The sequence below is a fragment of the Salmo salar genome, chromosome ssa11 (assembly GCF_905237065.1).
Source record: "Salmo salar chromosome ssa11, Ssal_v3.1, whole genome shotgun sequence".
Classification (NCBI taxonomy): domain Eukaryota; kingdom Metazoa; phylum Chordata; class Actinopteri; order Salmoniformes; family Salmonidae; genus Salmo; species Salmo salar.
In genome coordinates, this window is record NC_059452.1 from 6975313 (window position 1) to 6994807 (window position 19495).

General features: G+C 42.6%; 1 protein-coding gene across 2 annotated transcripts in view; it reads right to left on the minus strand.

Moving 5' to 3' along the window:
- The window catches only part of LOC106561910 (USP6 N-terminal-like protein), a 37989-nt gene extending 19512 nt beyond the window's left edge, over positions 1-18477 (minus strand). The window contains exons 1-3 of one of the 2 annotated variants that reach the window (XM_014126253.2): positions 18212-18440; positions 13141-13214; positions 12456-12543 (exon numbers count right to left, since the gene is read on the minus strand). In XM_014126253.2, the coding sequence (XP_013981728.1) occupies positions 12456-12543; positions 13141-13148 (96 nt within the window). In that variant the 5' untranslated portion in view covers positions 13149-13214; positions 18212-18440. Of the gene's footprint in view, positions 1-12455; positions 12544-13140; positions 13215-18211 lie in introns of both variants that reach the window. The other variant, XM_014126254.2, reaches the window with a different exon arrangement.
- Between the last annotated feature and the right edge of the window lie 1018 nt (positions 18478-19495).

The following is a 19495-nucleotide window of genomic DNA, read 5'->3' on the forward strand; positions in this document are numbered from 1 at the left end:
GTCAACAGTGAAGAGGCGACTCCGGGATGCTGGCCTTCTAGGCAGAGTTGCAAAGAAAAAGCCATATCTCAGACTGGCCAATAAAAAGACTAAGATGGGCAAAAGAACACAGACACTGGACAGAGGAAGATTGGAAAAAAGTGTTATGGACAGACAAATCTAAGTTTGAGGATCACAAAGAAGAACATTCGTGAGACGCAGAAAAAATTAAAAGATGCTGGAGGAATGCTTGACGCCATCTGTCAAGCATGGTGGAGGCAATGTGAGTCTGGGGTGCTTTGGTGGCAGCAAATTGGGAGATTTGTACAGGGTAAAAGGGATCTTAAAGAAGGAAGGCTATCACTCCATTTTGCAACGCCATGCCATACCCTGTGGATGGCGCTTAATTGGAGCCAATTTCCTCCTACAACAGGACAATGACCCAAAGCACAGCTCCAAACTATGCAATAACTATTTAGGGAAGAAGCAGTCAGCTGGTATTCTGTCTATAATGGAGTGGCCTGCACAGTCACCGGATCTCAACCATATTGAGCTATTGTGGGAGCAGCTTGACCGTATGGTACGTAAGAAGTGCCCATCAAGCCAATCCAACCTGCGGGAGGTGCTTCAGGAAGCACCTCAACAAATTGACAACTAGAATGCCAAATGTCTGCAAGGCTGTAACTGCTGCAAATGGAGGATTATTTGATGAAAGCAAAGTTTGAAGGACACAATTATTATTTAATTAAAAATCATTATTTTTAACCCTGTCAACGTCTTGACTAAATTTCCTATTCATTTTGCATCTTATTTCATGTATGTTTTCATGGAAAACAAGAACATTTCTAAGTGACCCCAAACTTTTGAACGCCAGTGTACCTAAGTTTGGCCTGGTGGACACCTGATTGTTTCTGCAATCAACAACACCATCAGAGTACCGGCCAGTCGGACGATTTTTTAAGGGATAAGGTGGACCACCCAGACAACTGTTTGCTTGCAGAGGACTACAGGAGCGAAGTGGCTACTCTTAGCAAACTAGTAGCGAAACTAGACAAGCTACTGGGGAATCCACGCCCGTTTACTTTTCTTTCTCTTCTAGGAGAAAGCAGGACGCCGCTCTGGCCTGGTGGAAGTGTCGCCGCCGTGTCGGCTCTCCACAGCCGACTGGCCGGTACTCTGCAGGGATCCCTGCTTGAAGGGGTCTCCCCCTTCCCTGGAGAATGAAGCTAGTTGGATGCTCCTGGATGACTTGGGGGATGTTCCTGTTCTTGATCCTACCAACCAGCCATGGAGATATGTCACTCGCCGTGGAAGTCGAAAACAGCATTCTCTGGCAACGGGGGCCTCCTTGGAGATGTTAAGCCCAGACCGGAGACAGACCAGAAACATCTTCGCCACCCTGGATCCAGAGGTTCCGGCGCTGTCTTCCCTTGGGACTTCCGGTTTGAGATTGGATCCGGATGTACTTGCGTTTTTGTCTTCTGTTCTGTCTACCTCTCCGGTGGCTTCTACCTCGGGTTCAGATCCTCAGAGCTCCCACCCTCATCAGACCGTGAGGCTGTCTGAGACTCCGGCCCATTCATTATCCACAATGGATACTACAACTGAAACGGGTCCATCGGGCCCCACCGCCCTTCAGTCCTCGAGGGGTTGGCAAAACCCCCGAGGCGAAAGAAAGGCCGAACTTCCTCAGCCATTGTACCAGCTGTCATCATCGGCAGTTCTATTGTAAGAAGCATCTTGGTTCCCAGGGCAATCCTGGAGCACGAGTACAGAACATTACAAGGCAGCTTCCGACCATTCTACAACAGATGCCGTGAGCTGATACTGTCATAGTCCATGTGGGGTCAAATAACATCAGGAGACTAAACCCTGTGACTAAACACCTCCCTCTGCAACTGGATCCTGGACTTTCTGACGGGCCGCCCCCAGGTGGTAAGGATAGGCAACAACACGTCTGCCACGCTGATCCTCAAAACTGGGGGCCCTCAGGCGTGTGTACTTAGTCCCCTCCTGTACTCCCTGTTCACCCACGACAGTGTGGCCAAACACGACTCCAACACCATCATTAAGCTTGTTGACAACACAACAGTGGTAGGCCAGATCACCGACAACGATGAGACAGCCTATAGGGAGGAGGTCAGAGAACTGGCAGTGTGGTACCAGGACAACAACCTCTCCCTCAATGTGAGCAAGACAAAGGAGCTGATCGTGGATGACAGGAAAAGGCAGGCCGAACAGCCCCCCATTACCATCGACGGGGCTGTAGTGGAGCGGGTCGAGAGTTTCAAGTTCCTTGGTGTCCACATCATCAACGAACTATCATGGTCCAAACACACCAAGACAGTTGTGAAGAGGGCACAACAAAACATTTTCCACCTCAGGAGACTGAAAAGATATGGCATGGGTCCCCAGATCCTGAAAAGGTTCAACAGCTGCACCATCGAGAGCATCCTGACCGGTTGCATCACCGCCGGGTATGGCAACTGCTAGGCATCTGACCATAAGGCGCTACAGAGGGTAGTGCGTATGGCCCAGTACATCACTGGGGCCAAGCTTCCTGCCATCCAGGTCATATATATAAAATTGTCAGAGACTCCAGTCACCCAAGTCATAAACTGTTTTCTCTGCTACCGCATGGCATGTGGGACCGGAGCACCAAGTCTAGGACCAAAAGGCTCCCCCAAGCCATAAGACTGCTGAATAATTAATCAAATGGCCACTGGACTATTTACATTGACTGCCCCCACCCTCCCCTCCATTTGTTTTGTACACTGCTGCTACTCGCTGTTTATTATCTATGCATAGTCACTTCAACCCTACCTACATGTACAAATTACCTCAACTAACCTGTACCCCCGCACACTGACTCGGTACCGGTACCCCCTGATATAGCCTCGTTATTGTTATTTTATTGTGTTACTTTTTCAAATTTTTTACTTTAGTTTATTTGGTAAATATTTTCTATACATCATTTTAACCCATTTTATAAGAGATTCTCCAAAATGTAAATGTTCCAGGCATTTATATATAAACTCCAGTTGTACTTTATCAAAAGACTTTTCAAAGTCCTGGCCTGGTTTCCCCGATTTTTCATAGTGTTCTATTGTTTCCAGTACTTGCCTTATATTATCTCCATGTAAACAACCTGTCTAATTAGAATGAATAATGTCCGACAATACCTTTTTAATTCTATGCGCTATACATTTTGCTAGAATTTTTGCATCACACACTGAAGTGTAAGGGGCCTCCAATTTGTTTAAATGCACTGGATCTTTATATTTCACACTTGTATCCTGTTTCAGTAATAATGAAATCAGACATTCTTGGTGAGTGTCTGATAATCTACCATTTATATAGGAGTGATTACAACATGCTAATAATGGCCCTCTGAGTATATCAACAAATGTTTGGTTTACCTCCACTGGTATGCCATCCAGCCCTGGAGTTTTCCCGGACTTAAAGGCTTTAATTGCATCAAGAAGTTCCTCCTCTTTAATTTCACCGTCACAAGTCTTTCTGTATGGCTGTTAATGTTACATTATTAATAGAAAAAATCCATACAATTAGCTTCGGTTAGAGGAGATGGAGGAAACTGAAATGAAAACATATGCTTAAAGTACTTTGCTTCCTCTTTCAAAATATAATTGAGTGAATCATAGGTGACTCCGTCATTTGAAACAGGCTTCAGTAAATTATTTCTGGTAGCAATTCTATGTTGAAGATTTAAAAATAATTTGGTGCATTTTTCCACATATTCCATCCAGTTTGCTTTATTATTATAATATATTCCACTTGAACTTTCTTGAATAAGTTCCTCCATTTCTTTTTGTTTTTCCTCTAACTTAATCTGAGCCTATATGGTACAATTTTTATTGCTATCTGTTCTGTTAGACCTTCCATGTCCTTTGTTAGTATGGACTCCTTTGACCTAAATTGCTTTTGTTTTAGAGATGAGTACTGAATTGCATGGCCTCTAACGGCACATTTAAATGTGTCCCATACAATAAGCGGATTTGCTGTACCTATGTTATGTTGAAAAAAATTCAGTAAAAAATTATTGCAGGTGCCTTGGTGGAAGAGTAGGGTAACATCTCACAGCAAGAACTGGCAAATTTGGTGCAGTCCATGAGGAGGAGATGCACTGCAGTACTTAATGCAGCAGGTGGCCACACCAGATACTGACTGTTACTTTAGATTTTGACCCCCCCTTTTGTTCATGGACATATTATTCCATGTCTGTTAGTCACATGTCTGTGGAACTTGTTCAGTTTATGTCTCAGTTGTTGAATCTTATGTTCATACAAATATTTACACGTTAAGTTTGCTGAAAATAAATGCAGTTGACAGTCAGAGGATGTTTTTTTTTGTTGCTGAGTTTATATATTTTCAAAGAAGCATGGACCATCATTATTTGGTCCGTATGGGTTAATGAGCCATATCTGTTTATGGTCCAATAACATACACTGCTCAAAAAAAAAAGGGAACACTAAAATAACACATCCTAGATCTGAATGAATGAAATAATCTTATTAAATACTTTTTTCTTTACATAGTTGAATGTGCTGACAACAAAATCACACAAAAATAATCAATGGAAATCCAATTAACAACCCATGGAGGTCTGGATTTGGAGTCACACTCAAAATTAAAGTGGAAAACCACACTACAGGCTGATCCAACTTTGATGTAATGTCCTTAAAACAAGTCAAAATGAGGCTCAGTAGTGTGTGTGGCCTCCACGTGCCTGTATGACCTCCCTACAATGCCTGGGCATGCTCCTGATGAGGTGGCGGATGGTCTCCTGAGGGATCTCCTCCCAGACCTGGACTAAAGCATCCGCCAACTCCTGGACAGTCTGTGGTGCAACATGGCGTTGGTGGATGGAGCGAGACATGATGTCCCAGATGTGCTCAATTGGATTCAGGTCTGGGGGACGGGCGGGCCAGTCCATAGCATCAATGCCTTCCTCTTGCAGGAACTGCTGACACACTCCAGCCACATGAGGTCTAGCATTGTCTTGCATTAGGAGGAACCCAGGGCCAACCGCACCAGCATATGGTCTCACAAGGGGTCTGAGGATCTCATCTCAGTACCTAATGGCAGTCAGGCTACCTCTGGCGAGCACATGGAGGGCTGTGCGGCCCCCCAAAGAAATGCCACCCCACACCATGACTGACCCATCGCCAAACCGGTCATGCTGGAGGATGTTGCAGGCAGCAGAACGTTCTCCACGGCGTCTCCAGACTCTGTCACGTCTGTCACATGTGCTCAGTGTGAACCTGCTTTCATCTGTGAAGAGCACAGGGCGCCAGTGGCGAATTTGCCAATCTTGGTGTTCTCTGGCAAATGCCAAACGTCCTGCACGGTGTTGGGCTGTAAGCACAACCCCCACCTGTGGACGTCGGGCCCTCATACCACCCTCATGGAGTCTGTTTCTGACCGTTTGAGCAGACACATGCACATTTGTGGCCTGCTGGAGGTCATTTTGCAGGGCTCTGGCAGTGCTCCTCCTGCTCCTCCTTGCACAAAGGCGGAGGTAGCGGTCCTGCTGCTGGGTTGTTGCCCTCCTACGGCCTCCTCCACGTCTCCTGATGTACTGGCCTGTCTCCTGGTAGCGCCTCCATGCTCTGGACACTACGCTGACAGACACAGCAAACCTTCTTGCCACATCTCGCATTGATGTGCCATCCTGGATGAGCTGCACTACCTGAGCCACTTGTGTGGTTTGTAGACTCCGTCTCATGCTACCACTAGAGTGAAAGCACTGCCAGCATTCAAAAGTGACCAAAACATCAGCAAGGAAGCATAGGAACTGAGAAGTGGTCTGTGGTCACCACCTGCAGAACCACTCCTTTATTGGGGGTGTCTTGCTAATTGCCTATAATTTCTACTGTTGTCTATTCCATTTGCACAACAGCATGTGAAATGTATTGTCAATCAATGTTGCTTCCTAAGTGGACAGTTTGATTTCACAGAAGTGTGATTGACTTGGAGTTACATTGTGTTGTTTAAGTGTTCCCTTTATTTTTTTGAGCAGTATATTTTAGATCATCCCTCTACCATGCAGATGTATTTGGACAATTTGCACATTCGTATCAAAATAACTGTTAATTAATATCATTACCCCTTCTGAGTTTCTTTGCCCATGGGAGAAGTATACAGTTGAAGTCGGAAGTTTACATACACCTAAGCCAAATACATTTAAACTCAGTTTTTCACAACGACATTTAATCCTAGTAAAAACTCCCTGTCTTAGGTAAGTTGGGATCACCACTTTATTTTAAGAATGTGAAATGTCAGAATAATATCAGAGAGAATTATTTATTTCAGCTTTTATTTCTTTCATCACATTCCCAGTGGGTCAGAAGTTTACTTACACTCAATTAGTATTTGGTAGCATTGCCTTCAAATTGTTTAACTTGGGTCAAACGTTTCGGGTAGCCTTGCACAAGCTTCCCAAAATAAGTTGGGTGAATTTTGGTCCATTCCTCCTGACAGAGCTGGTGTAACTGAGTCAGGTGTGTAAGCTTCCTTGCTCACACACGCTTTTCAGTTCTGCCCACAAATGTTTTATAAGATTGAGATCAGGGCTTTGTGATGGCCACTCCAATACCTTGACTTTGTTGTCCTTAAGCCAACTTTTGAATTACAGCCACCAATTGTGCAAGTTCTCCCACTTAAAAAGATGAGAGAGGCCTGTAATTTTCATCATAGGTACACGTCAACAATGACAGACAAAATGAGAAAAAAAATCCAGAAAATCACATTGTAGGATTTTTCATGAATTTATTTGCAAATTATGGTGGAAAATAAGTATTTGGTCAATAACAAAAGTTTCTCAATACTTTGTTATATACCCTTTGTTGGCAATGACACAGGTCAAAGGTTTTCTGTAAGTCTTCACAAGGTTTTCACACACTGTTTCTGGTATTTTGGCCCATTCCTCCATGCAGATCTCCTCTAGAGCAGTGAGGTTTTGGGGCTGTCGCTGGGCAACACGGACTTTCAACTCCCTCCAAAGATTTTCTATGGGGTTGAGATCTGGAGACTGGCTAGGCCACTCCAGGACCTTGAAATGCTTCTTACGAAGCCACTCCTTCATTGCCCGGGCGGTGTGTTTGGGATCATTGTCATGCTGAAAGACCCAGCCATGTTTCATCTTCAATGCCCTTGCTGATGGAAGGAGGTTTTCACTCAAAATCTCATGATACATGGCCCCATTCATTCTTTCCTTTACACGGATCAGTCGTCCTGGTCCCTTTGCAGAAAAACAGCCCCAAAGCATGATGTTTCCACCCCCATACTTCACAGTAGGCATGGTGTTCTTTGGATGCAACTCAGCATTCTTTGTCCTCCAAACACAACGAGTTGAGTTTTTACCAAAAATTTATATTTTGGTTTCATCTGACCATATGGCATTCTCCCAATCCTCTTCTGGATCATCCAAATGCTCTCTAGCAAACTTCAGATGGGCCTGGACATGTACTGGCTTAAGCAGGGGGACACGTCTGGCACTGCAGGATTTGAGTCCCTGGCGGCATAGTGTGTTACTGATGGTAGGCTTTGTTACTTTGTCCCAGCTCTCTGCAGGTCATTCACTAGGTCCCCCCGTGTGGTTCTGGGATTTTTGCTCACCGTTCTTGTGATCATTTTGACCCCATGGGGTGAGATCTTGCGTGGAGCCCCAGATCGAGGGAGATTATCAGTGGTCTTGTATGTCTTCCATTTCCTAATAATTGCTCCCACAGTTGATTCCTTCAAACCAAGCTGCTTACCTATTGCAGATTCAGTCTTCCCAGCCTGGTGCAGGTCTACAATTTTGTTTCTGGTGTCCTTTGACAGCTCTTTGGTCTTGGCCATAGGGGAGTTTGGAGTGTGACTGTTTGAGGTTGTGGACAGGTGTCTTTTATACTGATAACAAGTTCAAACAGGTTCCATTAATATAGGTAACGAGTGGAGGACAGAGGAGCCTCTTAAAGAAGAAGTTACAGGTCTGTGAGAGACAGAAATCTTGCTTGTTTGTAGGTGACCAAATACTTATTTTCCACCATAATTTGCAAATAAATTCATAAAAAATCCTACAATGTGATTTTCTGGATTTTTTTCCCTCATTTTGTCTGTCATTGTTGACGTGTACCTATGATGAAAATTACAGGCCTCTCTCATCTTTTTAAGTGGGACAACTTGCAAAATTGGTGGCTGACTAAATACTTTTTCCCCCCACTGTATGCTTGGGATCATTGTTCATTTGGAAGACCCATTTGCAACCAAGCTTTAACTTCCTGAGTGATGTTTTGAGATGTTGCTTCAATATATCCACATAATTTTCATTCCTCGTGATGCCATCTATTTAGTGAAGTGCACCAGTCCCTCCTGCAGCAAAGCATCCCCACAACATGATGCTGCCAGCCCCGTTCTTCACGGTTGGGATGGTGTTCTTCGGCTTGCAAGACTCCCCCCTTTTCCTCCAAACATAACGATGGTCATTATGGCCAAACAGTCCTATTTTTGTTTCATCATACCAGAGGACATTTCTCCAAAAAGTATGATCTCTGCACCCATGTGCAGATGCAAACCGTAGTTTGGCTTTTTTATGGATGTTTTGGAGCTTCTTCCTTGCTGAGCAGCCTTTCAGGTTATGTTGATATAGGACTCGTTTTACTATGGATATAGATACTTTTGTATCTGTTTCCTCCAGCATCTTCACAAGGTCCTTTGCTGTTGTTCTGGGAGTGATTTGCACTTTTCGCACCAAAGTATGTTCATCTCTAGGAGACAGAACGCATCTCCTTCCTGAGCGTTATGACGGCTGAGTGGTCCCATGGTGTTTATACTTGAGTACTATTGTTTGTGCAGATGAACGTGGTACCTTCAGGCGTTTGGAAATTGCTCCCAAGGTAGAACCAGGTCTACAATTTGTTTTCTGAGGTCTTGGCTGATTTCCTTTGATTTTCCCATGATGTCAAGCAAAGAGGCACTGAGTTTAAAGGTAGACCTTGAAATACATCCACAGGTACACCTCCAATTGACTCAAATTATGTCAATTTGCCTATCAGAAGCTTCTAAAGCCATGACATCATTTTATGGAATTTTTCAAGCTGTTTAAAGGCACAGTCAACATAGTGTATGTAAACTTCTGACCCACTGGAATTGTGATACAGGGAATTATAAGTGAAATAATCTGTCTGTAAACAGTTGTTGGATAAATTACTTGTGTCCTGCAGAGAGTAGATGTCCTAACTGACTTGCCAAAACTATAGTTTGTTAACAATACATTTGTGGAGTGGTTGAAAAACAATTTTTAATGACTCCAACGTAAGTGTATGTAAACTTACGACTTCAACTGTATTTCACCCCCCCTGTCCATTTTCCACTCACCTTCATCTAAAATTTTGAATGAGTTTCCTGTAAACAATAATTATTATATTCCCTCTCTTTGAGCCTGGTAAATATTGTTATTTTCTTATTATCTGCTAAGCCATTACAATTATAACTGGCTATACTTATTTCACCATTTACCATAATGAGATACAAGTTTCAAATCTATTCATCATCCACACTTTTTGTGTACACTTGTAGTATACACATCTCAGTGCAAGAGGCGTCACTGCAGTTCCTGGTTCGAATCCAGGCTGCATCACATCCGGCCGTGATTGGGAGTCCCATAGGGCGGCGCACAATTGGCCCAGCGTTGTCCGGGTTTTGCCGGGGTAGGCCGTCATTGTAAATAAGAATTTGTTCTTAACTGACTTGCTTAGTTAAATAAAGTTTTTTTTTATCATTAAAAAGTACCATAGTGATTGTGTCCATATAAGCTGTACCATGATATTTGCATTGCTACTAAGTAACCCTCCAATTGTTCTCCACTACTCCACCCGCCAAAGCCCCTCCAAGTTGGGTTGTCATCCCAGTGACCGGCAGACCACCCCCATCCCCCCGGATCCCTAGGCCCTCGAAAGGCCAGGACCCATCCTTCGAAAAGAGCACACAGTGCCACCCACAGAACAGAAGCAGATTAACAGCTAATAGTATTCCCAATGCTCTCATCTCAATTTGCTTTATATATAGCTATTACAAAAAAATATATATTCAAATATCTTGTGTATCTTAATTTGCATAATTTACAATTAATATGCGTAAAAATGTCAGCATTTTATGCAAAGGATTGTTACCTATAACCAGGATTGCCATAGCATTACATTACATTTTTGTCAAGCAATTATTATTTTAGCAAACAATTATTGTGATTCATCCTATATTGTCCCTAACATTCTTAACCCCTTGGAACAGATGTTGTGAATTGTTAGAAACTACTGCATTGTTGGAGCTAGGAACACAAGCATTTCGTTACACTCACAATAACATTTGCTAAATATGTGTATGTGACCAATAACATTATATTTTATCTACATTTGTTTAAGCTGTTTTCTAGTGACATTTATTTGATACATCCATAACAATGAGCTAATGATGCGCGATTTCACCTGGCTTAGAAAATGTGCTCTCTTGTCAGGACACTGTTGTTTAGAGGAGCTAGCCAACAACACAGCTAACACAATCATTTCAAACTGAAGCTGGCAAAATACTGCAAACTAGCTGTTATTGTTTCATTTGACCTGTTTTTTATTAATATTTATTTGTATATATCCATAAAACTGATGCTGATTCATGATTTCGACTGGCTGAGAAAAGCTGCCTGCCTGTCTGTCTCATCCCGACTTCCAACTCTTGACACATTCATTACTATGCAACAGCTGGATATCAAATTTGAATACTGAAACAATGTTGCAAATGTCAGAGAGACAGACAGCAAGGTTTATACAAATCTCCGCTGTTGAAAAATAAATGTTAGTCTAAAAGAAATGTAACATAAATTCTACATGCTTTTTATAGTGGAGATAAAGTTTATAAATTGCCTGGCTGGGCTGATAAGACAGTGGATTGTGCAGTCAGATGGAACAGAGTAAATAGGCATTTTAAAGTCATAGATTTACCTTATGGAATAGACACCGGCTGGAATGCAGTTTTAACCAATCAGCATTCAGGATTAGACCCACCCATTGTATAATTAAGCATGAGGGGGTGTGGTATATGGCCAATATACCACGGCTAAGGTTGTTCTTAGGCATCACGGAGTGCCTGGACACAGCCATTAGCCGTGTTATATTGACCATATACCACAAACCCCGGAGGTGCCTTATTGCTATTATAAAATGGTTACCAACGTAATTAGACCAGTAAAAATAAATGTTTTGTCATACTCGTGGTATATGGTCTGATATTCCACGGCTGTCAGCCAATCAGCATTCAGGACTTGAACCACCCAGTTAATAATACGTCATAACCTTGTTTGACAAGACAACATCAAAGGGCAGCCAAGTTGTTGTCTTTGCCAAACAGAAACGGCACCCTGACTAAGCCATCTGCACCTTACATTAAACAGAACACCCACGGTGAATTGCACTAAAAACATGGTGTCTGTACTGTCACCACCTGAGGTCTGAGACAGTGTGGGCTTCTTCTGTTCCGAAGTCAAATACCACATAGACAGTAGAATCCTACAGACAGACAGAAATCAGCTGATTTCTGTTATGGTTCAGTAGCTGAGAGAGACCATGGTGTAATTGATTGCTATGGTCTAGCTATGGCCGTTGTCACAGGTGTTGCTAAGGCCAGACAGGGTCCCCTCTACAGATGTAGGATCTTAATATGATCACCCTATTGCAGGATAACTTTCCTGCAATGCAACATATGTTTACTTGTAGTGTATTTAGGGTTAAAAAAGGCTTCTAAAGTTTGTCTTTCAACTTTGAAATATCAGACTTCATTTTCCCTTACAAAAAATGTATCAACCCTACAAAAATGTCCTTATAACTCAAATTGTTTTGTGGCTGCAGGACTATTTTTTCCTTCTGTAGCAAACTGGCTCAAATTAAGATCCTATATACAGTATGTTCTCATGTCTTGTTGCCTGTGAGCTAAATTTAACTCTGTCTCATTCCTACTCGCTCTCTCTTGCTATTTCGAGTGTCAACTCTATCTCATTGGCTGTAGTTCTCTCTCTCTCTCGCTCTCCCTCCCTCTTGCACTTTCCAGTGTCAGTGTGTCTGCTGACACAAATTTGAAGAGGGGACACTGTCAGACAGATATTGCTAGGGTCATTTGGATCGCTTGAAGTTCATGACCTCTAGTTTGTACTAAACAGACCGCATAATCTATCATTTTGTAATGTATAAGTCTATAGGTTTTATAGAATTAACAACATACAGCACAGATAGGCCCACGTCATCACTCTTACAGTATGATTGTGTTTGCCTGGCAACTGTTACTATTTTAGCTGCACATGTGTGTCTAAATCTCCTCATCATATTATATTATATAATACTTTTCTGTTACACAACAAACCACAAGCATGCTATTAGGCTTCTTTAACAACCCACACACACACAACACTTAGCAACACACACACACACATTCAAATTCGGTTTCTCTTTCTGATCCCTCTTAGAGCGACGGTCACTCTTTTTAACAACACGCTCAAAGAAGTGTGAACTCTTCCTCCTGTGTGAACAGATGGACAACACACAGACAGAGGACATGGCGTACAGTCAGATGGGATAACTCCGTGACGTGTACTGAAGATGCAATGCATGTTGTTTAAAGTACAAACTCAGGCCAAGTGAATCAACATCTGATCATCAAGGATGTGCGTTACAAACTGCACTTGCGTGGACATAACAACAGCTTCGCTGTTTGGTTTTGAATGGTGTGGTTGATCTATTCCCTTGTTTATGGAGGTGATGGAGGTGGTGCAGTCTACCTACGTAAGAAGACCAGTCTTAGACTAAGTTATTCGTGGATACATCAATGCAGGCCTGGAGCTAAACACCACTATTGCTGTGCTATGCTATGCTATGCTGACTAAAATGACTATTACTGGAACTTTGTAATGACTGAACTGATGTCTGTGAACTTTCAAACCTTATCTAGTTCTCTAACTGGAGAGGCTTTTGTTGGACAGGTCGCTTGGGTTATTTTGGTCATCGGTAATTGAGAAATAACTAAGGTGGAAGTGCACATGGCAATTTTAGCGCTTTTAAAAACAGTTTACAGCATCCTAAAACCCTCTGAACAGTGTATTTGTTGAACGTCACCCACCGTATCATATTTCAAGATGATATCAGCGCGTTCCTCTGTTATCAACGTCTCAATGTCTTTCTTCATGTCAATGTCTGAAAAGGAAAATAAAAAACAAACAACGTCAAATCCGAGATGCTTTGGTTTGCATGGTTGTGGGCAAATGTGTTGGCAAAAATATAACAGACATGCTCTTCATTTTACAGCATGCTTGCAAGCCAACCCTAGATGTCGGTCTAACTGACTACTGGATACACATTGGTGATGAATTTAAAACAAGCGGTGGTTATGTCTGTAAAAAGAGGAGGTGATGTTGTTTTTGTCCATTCAGTTGGTTAATTCACTCTATTGTTGATCATAAGCCTGTAACCATCTCCTGCCACTGTGCCTACAGAGCCCTGACCAGCATGTGTCCCCTCCTCAGCTCAGTGTTGACACAGTGTCACACTATGGCTGAATGCACTTCACAAACCTTTCGTAGTGGGATAGTTTAAAACATGGCGGGCCATTGTGTGTGTCTATTGAGTAAGATCATAAAAACCTAGTAAAACTGCAGATTTGAATGTGTGAAAGGTAAATAGAACACAGGGTTGAGAAGCAGAGCGCTATGTGGATGTACAGTATGTTGGCAGTGTGTGAAGAGTATGTCAGTGGGTCTGTCTGTTCTGTGGATCTGTAATATAAGCCCCCTGGGAACCAAGAATCCTGCCAATGTTTGGCTGACAGTACCTGCTGTTGGGAACTGACTTTTAAACTTGGAAATATTAAATATGTCACTGAGGGAGAGAGAAGAATGTAGAACGTTCACATTCTGTCAGGATATGTTATTGTTAGCCATCGGGGATCCTATGGGAGGAGAAGAGACAGTCTGGTACAAGTCAACAGCCGTGAGTTGAGGAGGAGTGAGCAATTTGGGTAGAGGTCAGGTTAGATGAAGTGAGGAAGGACAGATATCACTAAGTTTCTGTCTAGCAACAGAGATGTATTGGCTGTTCAGATGTATAGGAGGAGACTCAGCACAGGAGAAAGGGTTAAATATCAGTGCTTGTGCGAATACGTTTTTTGTCTTATGCAGCTGTATGACCCAATGGATGAATAAACTTGGATTGAGCTTTATCCGTGAGTTTTTTTACTCTGTTTATTTAGAACCTAACACCGCTAACCCCACCTTCCTCCTCTCTCTCTCCACCCTCCTACACAGGAATCTACCTCACACACACGCGCGCACACACAGTCTGTGCACAATGAAATTACGTAACGCTAATCCTCCAAAAGTATGAAGGCAATCATTTCAAGGGTCCTCAACTGTACGTTGTGTAGGCCTGTTTGAGAAGATAGATAGCCAGTGTAGGCCTACAGACGTTTGCTTTGGTTTGAGAAGTGAATATTGATTTCACGGCCCTCCAACCCGTTACAAAGCTTTCTGCCCTCACTGAGTTAACCTGTTCACACATGACAGAGTGTAGCATGTTCATGCCTATGCCTCTGTGGTGCTACAGGCCACAAGCACAGGTTTTCACCCAATCCATCATATGAACAGACCGTATCAGTGGGATCCCTACAGTACAAGAATGTTAATACTGTACTCTCCAAAACAAAACAGCGAGATAGGCCTAATCCCAGTTAATCCACACTTTCTATGGACTGCATCATTACCAGTGCCCTGGCTCCAGATCAGTCATAATCTGGACCACAGCAGGACACATCTTATTACTATCTTTGAGGCCAGGATTACACAACAAATGGTTGTTATTTTCCAACTTGATTGAAAGGCAGCTTCGGAAAAAAAGGAAATGTAACTCCATTACTCTGGTATCTCTTAATTTAAGTTATGTGACTGGCGTTCAACCACTGAGTGGAGACGTTTCCATAACGTTGTTTACAACTACATGCAACATGAACACGGCACAAGTCTAATGAAAGATAACTGTTTACGGAATTCATTTTGAGGGGGCACATATTGGACATATGTAGACCCTGCACACATCCCTCAAGCACAGGCAGTCAGGCACAGGCAGCTAGAACAGGGTCGGAGACAGTGTGGGGAGGCAACCTCTCAATGTGAGCAAGACAAAGGAGCTGATTGTGGACTATAGGAAATGGAGTGCCGAACAGGCCCCCCATTAACATCGGGACTGAAATGGAGCGGGTGGAGAGTTTCATGTTCCTTGGGGTCCACATCACCAACAAACGATCATGGTCCAGACACACCAAGACAGTTGTGAAGAGGGCACGACAACTCCTTTTCCCCCTCAGGAGACTGATACGATTTGGCATGGGTCCGCAGATTCTCAAAACGTTATACAGCTGCACCATCGACAGCATCCTGACCGGTTTCATCACCACCTGGTATGGCAACTCCTCGGCATCTGACCATAAGGCGCTACAGGGAGTACATCACTGGGGCCGGTGTCAGAGGAAGGCCCAAAAAAATTGTCAAAGACTCCATTTATATTTTAGCAGACGCTCTTATCCAGAGCAACTTACAGTAGTGAATGCATACATTTCATTTCATTCATGCATTTTTTTTTTTGTGTACTGGCCCCCCATGGGAATCGAACCCACAATTCTGGTGTTGCAAACACCATGCTCTACCAACTGAGCCACAGGGAAGACAGGGAAGACTCCAGTCACCCAAGTCATAAACCGTTCTCTCTACTACCGCATGGAGCGCCAAGTCTAGGACCAAAAGGCTCCTTAACAGATTCTACCCCCAAGCCATAAGACTGCTGAACAATTCATCAAATGGCCACCCGGACTAGTTACATTACCCCCCCCCCCTTTGTTTTTACACTGCTGCTACTTGCTGTTTATTATCTATGCATAGTCACTTTACAAATTACCTCGACTAACCTGTACCCCCGCACATTGACTCGGTACCCCCTGTATATAGCCTCGTTATTGTTATGTACATTTATTGTGCTATTTTATATACATATATTTATTTATTTTACTTTTAGTTTACTTAGTAAATATTTTATTAACTATATTTCTTGAACTGCATTGTTGGCTAAGGGATGTAAGTAAGCATTTCACGGTAAGGTCTACACCTGTTTTATTCGGTGCATGTGACAAATAACATTTGATTTGTTCCAGCCTGGTCCTAAAGCATCCGATTGAGCTAACCGTGGTCTAACCTGAGGATCACAATTGTTTCAATCAGGTTTGTCAATGCTGGGCTGGAACAAAACCTTGCACACACACACAGGACAATTGGAGCCAACTTAAAGGGGCAGTGCAGTTAAAAACGTGATTTTCCTTTTATATATTTCCATGAGGTCGAAATAACGCTGAAATTGTGAAAATGATAATAATGTCCTTTTTGTGTAAGATATATATTTTTTAAATGCCTGTAATGTCAGCCTGTTCAGGTGGGATGGAACTTTTGGACCACATCATGACATCACAATGTGATCTGATTATAATAGACCAATGACTGTGCATCTGGGTAAGGGGTGAGCTCAAGACCATCCTATCAGCCAATCAGGGCTGTGTATGTAAATATCTTGACATTTATTTCCTAACGCCCACACGATCATACTGAGCATTTCAAGGAAGCTCAGGGAAATAAACGATAAAAAACATATTTTGGAGTTATTTTCATTAATATAAAACACACACAGTGATGTATTAGACATGCAGTAATGATTTAAAAATACAAGTACAAAGACTGCGTGGAAGCTTTTGGGTAACACAGACGGGACTGAATGTCTAGAATGTGAATGTAGGCTAGACCTACTGAATAATTCAGTGCGGTAGAAGATGTAGCGCATGTCTGCCAGACAGATGGTGGTCACTCATTAGCACAAATAAAACACAGCTTGGGAGATGACTGAGGCTACGGCTGAAGTCTACACAGTACACCTGGAACTACATGGTCAGCAGATACCGATAAGGAGAAAGACATTTGACCCTCCTGGCCTCCACGGTGTAGCCTAACATTTGCTTGGTTTTCTTAACGGGTAAAAAAAGAAAAAAAAGGTTACAACACACCCCTCCTAACCAAAGGAACAGAGGTCTCAGTTCGGGACACATCAATACCAATAAGGTAGGCTACTGATGGTCAGTAACAGCTTCGTCTCTTTATCTCTGATCTTACTTTCAGAACAACAAACTCAGGAGAGGGAACACAGGCGATGGCGATCCTCGCTATTATAAAGCACTGCATGTGCTGCATACTATTCAAAGCATCTGGCTGAAACTGCCATGTGGTCAGTGGTCTGAAATCATAGCAGGAATATGGAGTTACTGAGAATGTCGCTGTTAGCAGGGCAGAGGCCGTAAGAGAGACCAGAGAGGGTTTAAAGGAGCCGGTCGTGCCCCAACTGATTGACTTTACATCTGGTCCAGAGGATGTTGACCCAGACACACACATACATAGATACAAAGGGAATGAGTTACGAACAGATGAGCATGCACAGGAACACAGGCGCATGCACGAAAGAAAAATAACACATAACTAATTGTGCATGACCACAACGATTGATAGCGCATATATAATATTGTAAAACAATAAAGATACTGTGTTCCAGAACTTAAAACAAAAATAAGTGTTCCTGTGTATTTCACGTTGGGCAACCTATGCAAATCCATCTACTGAATCTTATCCTAAGCAGGAAATCAAGTTACTGTGGTGTTTGTTTGTTTATAACCATATTCGCCATGCTACAGAGAAAGGCTACGTTGATATCAAGGGGATTTTGCCTGTTGTGGATCAAATGTAATGACATTCATAGCTTATAATTATATTAATAGGGTGTTTTCAGCAGAATTACGAAATAGACTGTTCTGAAAAAGAAGATTAATGAAAACCTTCCATCATTCATAGGGAAAATGACAAGAAAACAGTAACTATACCTATAATGTACTTGCTATATGATCACTATGTCAGAGCTTAACTGCAAGGTTGTGGAGACGCAAAACTATAGCCTATTCAAAGGCAATACAGGCAACGCACAAAAAGCTAAACCAAACCGCACGAGTGAGTGTTGTGGCATTCATCAGCATTTTCATAGCCTATAATGTAGCGTTATGCCAGCAAGGGAATTCTACACGAGAAAACAATAAAGGAAATATATCGATTATTATTTACCTTTTATTGTGGATATCTCTCTGCGCTATCCGTGCAGTATAAATATTATAATTCCCTCTTCTCATTATTCCGTCGCTCCTGGAATTTTAGATCCACGGGAGCTGTCACCCAAATCGCGGAATCGCAACAAAAGCCGCGACGTCTACAGTGGGTCCATACTGGAGCACACGGGCTACCTAGATCTAACAGGATAGTGGTTCATTTGTCACTGAACAGTCTGTGGTGGGTGCACTGAGCAGGCGCAGCAGCGTGGCATGTGTGACAGAAATATGCTGTATGATGATGTCTTAAAGGTACAGTCCTCCGTATTACAATCCTAAATTACGGACTGACTCACCTCATGTTCACTGCAGTAGAGGCTGATGTGAAGTATATTATGGGATTTTGGCGCACTCTCATGGCTATATTGCTGCTTTACACCAGCCAAGGTGTAGTATTGTACTCCGGTGTACAACTGAGGCCTCCAGCAAGTTCTTCAGGGCTACAAAAGAAATAAAATATTAGATTTGTGTCAATAAAGACTATAAACATACACCCAGAGTGTTTATTAGCATCATCGACCACTGATTGCAATATACCTTGTATTTTAGTCCATGGCATAATATGGCATGATGTTCAGCATACCACCGGAGCACAAAACAAGCAAGTGAGAATTATTTTATATTTTGAAAACTAAACATAAAAAAACAAATGATTAAAATTGCACACATTGCAGTGGTATTACATAAGAATTGATCAATGACTGATAAGGCAACCTGGTCTCAGAGCATTTCGTATTATTCTGTATGTAAATCTGAGTCACTCCATTAAGTATGATATGTATTCATTTGTGGATGTCCATCACCCATTTTGGATGATATGGAGGAAGAAATTTGTCTTGGCACCTAAAATCCTCACAAACTTTTACAGATGCACAAATGAGAGCATCCTGTCTGGCTGTATCACTGCCTTGTACGGAAACTGGGGCAAACTACCTTCCCTCCAGGACACCTACAGCACCCAATGTCACAAGAAGGCCAATAAGATCCTCAAGGACAACAACAACCCGAGTCATAGCCATTTCACCCCGCTATCATCCATAAGGCAGGGTCAGTACAGGTGCATCAAAGCTGGGACCGAGAGACTACAGAACAGCTTCTATCTCAAGGCCATCAGACTGTTAAATAGCTATCACTAGCACATTAGAGGCTGCTGCCTATATACATAGACTGAAATCACTGGCCACTTTAATAATGGAACACTACTCACTTTTATAATGTTTACATATTTTGCATTACTCATCTC